The sequence below is a fragment of the Nematolebias whitei genome, chromosome 19, assembly GCF_014905685.2.
Source record: "Nematolebias whitei isolate Nwh7 chromosome 19, NemWhi1, whole genome shotgun sequence".
NCBI classification, from domain to species: Eukaryota; Metazoa; Chordata; class Actinopteri; order Cyprinodontiformes; family Rivulidae; genus Nematolebias; species Nematolebias whitei.
The window spans coordinates 5,170,444-5,173,063 of NC_056516.1; the positions used below are offsets into that span (position 1 = coordinate 5,170,444).

At 39.3% G+C, this 2,620-nt stretch overlaps 1 protein-coding gene across 1 annotated transcript in view; it reads left to right on the top strand.

Moving 5' to 3' along the window:
• Positions 1-867: 867 nt before the first annotated feature.
• The window catches only part of LOC119426030 (collagen alpha-1(XXVIII) chain), a gene marked incomplete at its 3' end in the record, with an annotated part of 22,703 nt that continues 20,950 nt past the window's right edge, over positions 868-2,620 (top strand). The window contains 1 exon segment of the mRNA XM_037693590.1: positions 868-1,410. Coding sequence (XP_037549518.1) covers positions 868-1,410 — 543 coding nt within the window.

The window sequence follows — 2,620 nt, forward strand, 5'->3', positions numbered from 1 at the left end:
CTCCGTGCATGCGTGGGTTTTTCCGGGTACTCCAGTTTCCTCCCACAGACCAAAAACATGTATGTTAGGCTGATTGGGAACTCTAAATTGTCCCTATGTGAGAGAGAGAATGGTTGTTTGTCTCGTTTGTCTTTATGTGTCCCGGTGATGGACTTGCGACCCGTCCAGGGTGTACCCCGCCCCTCGCACAGTGATTGCTAGACATGGGCACCGGTGATCCCCCTGACCCAAAACGGAAGAAGCGAATAAAAGATAATGGATGGATGGATGGATGTGGACTGTTTTCATAAACAAGGCACCGGGTGTACAGACTTTTCATGCTTATTGGCTGAGCTTTTTGATTTTACAGTACATTTATTTATTTATTAGTAGTGTGAAGAGGCTTGCTTGTTACAAACAGGAAAACCTGCAGGTGTTAGTCTGATGGTGCAGTGCATGTAGCAGCCACCTTTTCACAGCACAAATAAATATGGTTTTACTAAAAAAAGTAATTTAAGGTTACAGGAGCTCATTTTTGTACAGAAGGTTGTTAAGTGTTGGCAAATTTAGTTATACTCTTATTGCATGGTTTAGTATTTCTTGTTTGTTTGTTCTTTTTTTAGTGAGTCAAATTGGTTCTTCTCATCCTAAACATTTCATTGTACTGTTAACCTTATGTTAACCTTGAATATAACAAATAAACACAACTTGAACTTATTCTCAAATCAATTAATCAAACATTAAAACAAACCTAAGATTAAAGTTTAGGAAGGTTTGTATGCAACTAACGAATACGCTCTTTTAAATGTGTGCAATACTATTGCTGTTCAAATGTAAGATATCATGTTTTTTTATTTTTGCACAGCTCTGATCTGCCCAGTGGAAATCATGTTTATGGTCGACAGCTCAGAGAAAACCAGATTTGTGCTGTTTGACCAACAGAAGGACTTCGTTCTGCGCTTCAGCACCAAGGTCTTGCAGCTCCACCTCGATGGCTTGCTTCTACGCCAACGCCTTTCTGCTTTGCAGTACAGCAGCAAAGTGTTGGTGGAACATAGCTTTAAAGACTGGCAAAACCTGAACTCTTTCCAGACTCAGGTGGCCTCCATGGATTTTATTGGCCACGGCACCTTCTCTGCCTACGCCATCACCAATGCCACTAAGCTGTTCAGACAAGAGACATCTCCTAGTAGCCTGAGGGTGGCGCTGCTGATGACAGACGGAAGTGACCATCCCCATAGCCCAAGTGCTGTGGCAGCAGCTGCAGAGGCCAAACAGCACCACATCAGAGTGTTCACCATCGGGTTGTCTGCTGGACCCCAACGGGCCACCCTGGGGACAAAGCTACGGTCCATCGCCAGTGCACCACCACAGCAGCATGTCCTGAGCCTCGCTGACAGCCAGCTGGATGACAGACTTCTCAATCAGCTGGTTAGTGTGGCAGTTAATACACTCTGCTCAGATGAAATTCATTATGGTAGAGGCAGAAATAGAGAACCGAAATAAAACAGTTTGATAGAAAACATGAGCTGAGAAAATGTTGCATTTGATTTCTATTGCCAGCTGGATACATTTTAGGGTTGTAGTCCTCCACACCTCTCTACTGCTTCTCCTCTGTTACCCATCCAAACCCCCATTGCAACAGTGCCGGCTTGCCCACGGCTTAAATTAAATAAACCAAAAAGCAGGTCCAAAATGTAAATCACAAATATCTTATTAAAATAAACACAGTTAATTTACCAGAACAATAAAATAAAAATAATAAATGTGGATTATTGAGATCTCTTTCCTCTAAATCCCTATTAGTTAATGAACTGATCATCATATTGATTTATTCTGTCTGACAGAAACTTGGCTACAACAGCAGAATTTTGTTAGTATAAATGAATCCACTCCTGTTAATTATTTAAAATTTCATGTTCCTAGAACAACTGGACGAGGTGGAGGAGTAGCTTCTATTTTTCACTCAGGATTATTGATTAATGCTAGACCAATTGTTAGTTGTCATTCTTTTGAATCACTGTTCCTCAGTCCTGATGCATACTCAATAATCCAGGTAGAAAAATCCAAAACAGTTCAATCTTGTCCTCTGGACATTCAAAAAACAAAAAACAAAACAAAGCAAAAGAATGTAGATAGGTTTCGTCTTTCATCCAAAAGACTTCCTCAGTCTGAGGTGCTGTATTCAGCTCAGTATTTTAAATAGTACCTTCTCAGAGTGGATCAACCAGTTTGCTGCTGACGACCAAAACCAGCTGCTCACATGGTCAAGGACCATCAGCATAAAAATATATCATTAGCTCACTGATGGCTGTTTACTAATCACAGGAGGTTGAGTGATACTAGCAATAACAGCATTGTAAAAGGGGGACAGTTGAACCCGGAGGCCTCCACCCCTGTTTAATGATGGATGATTTCACACATATATATATACACACATATTTATATACATACATATATATATACACACATATATATATATACACATATATACCACATACATATATACAAATATATATATATACACATATATATATACACACATATATATAAGCATACATATACACACACATATATATATATATATACACATATCTATACACACACACACACATATATATATATATATATATATATATAT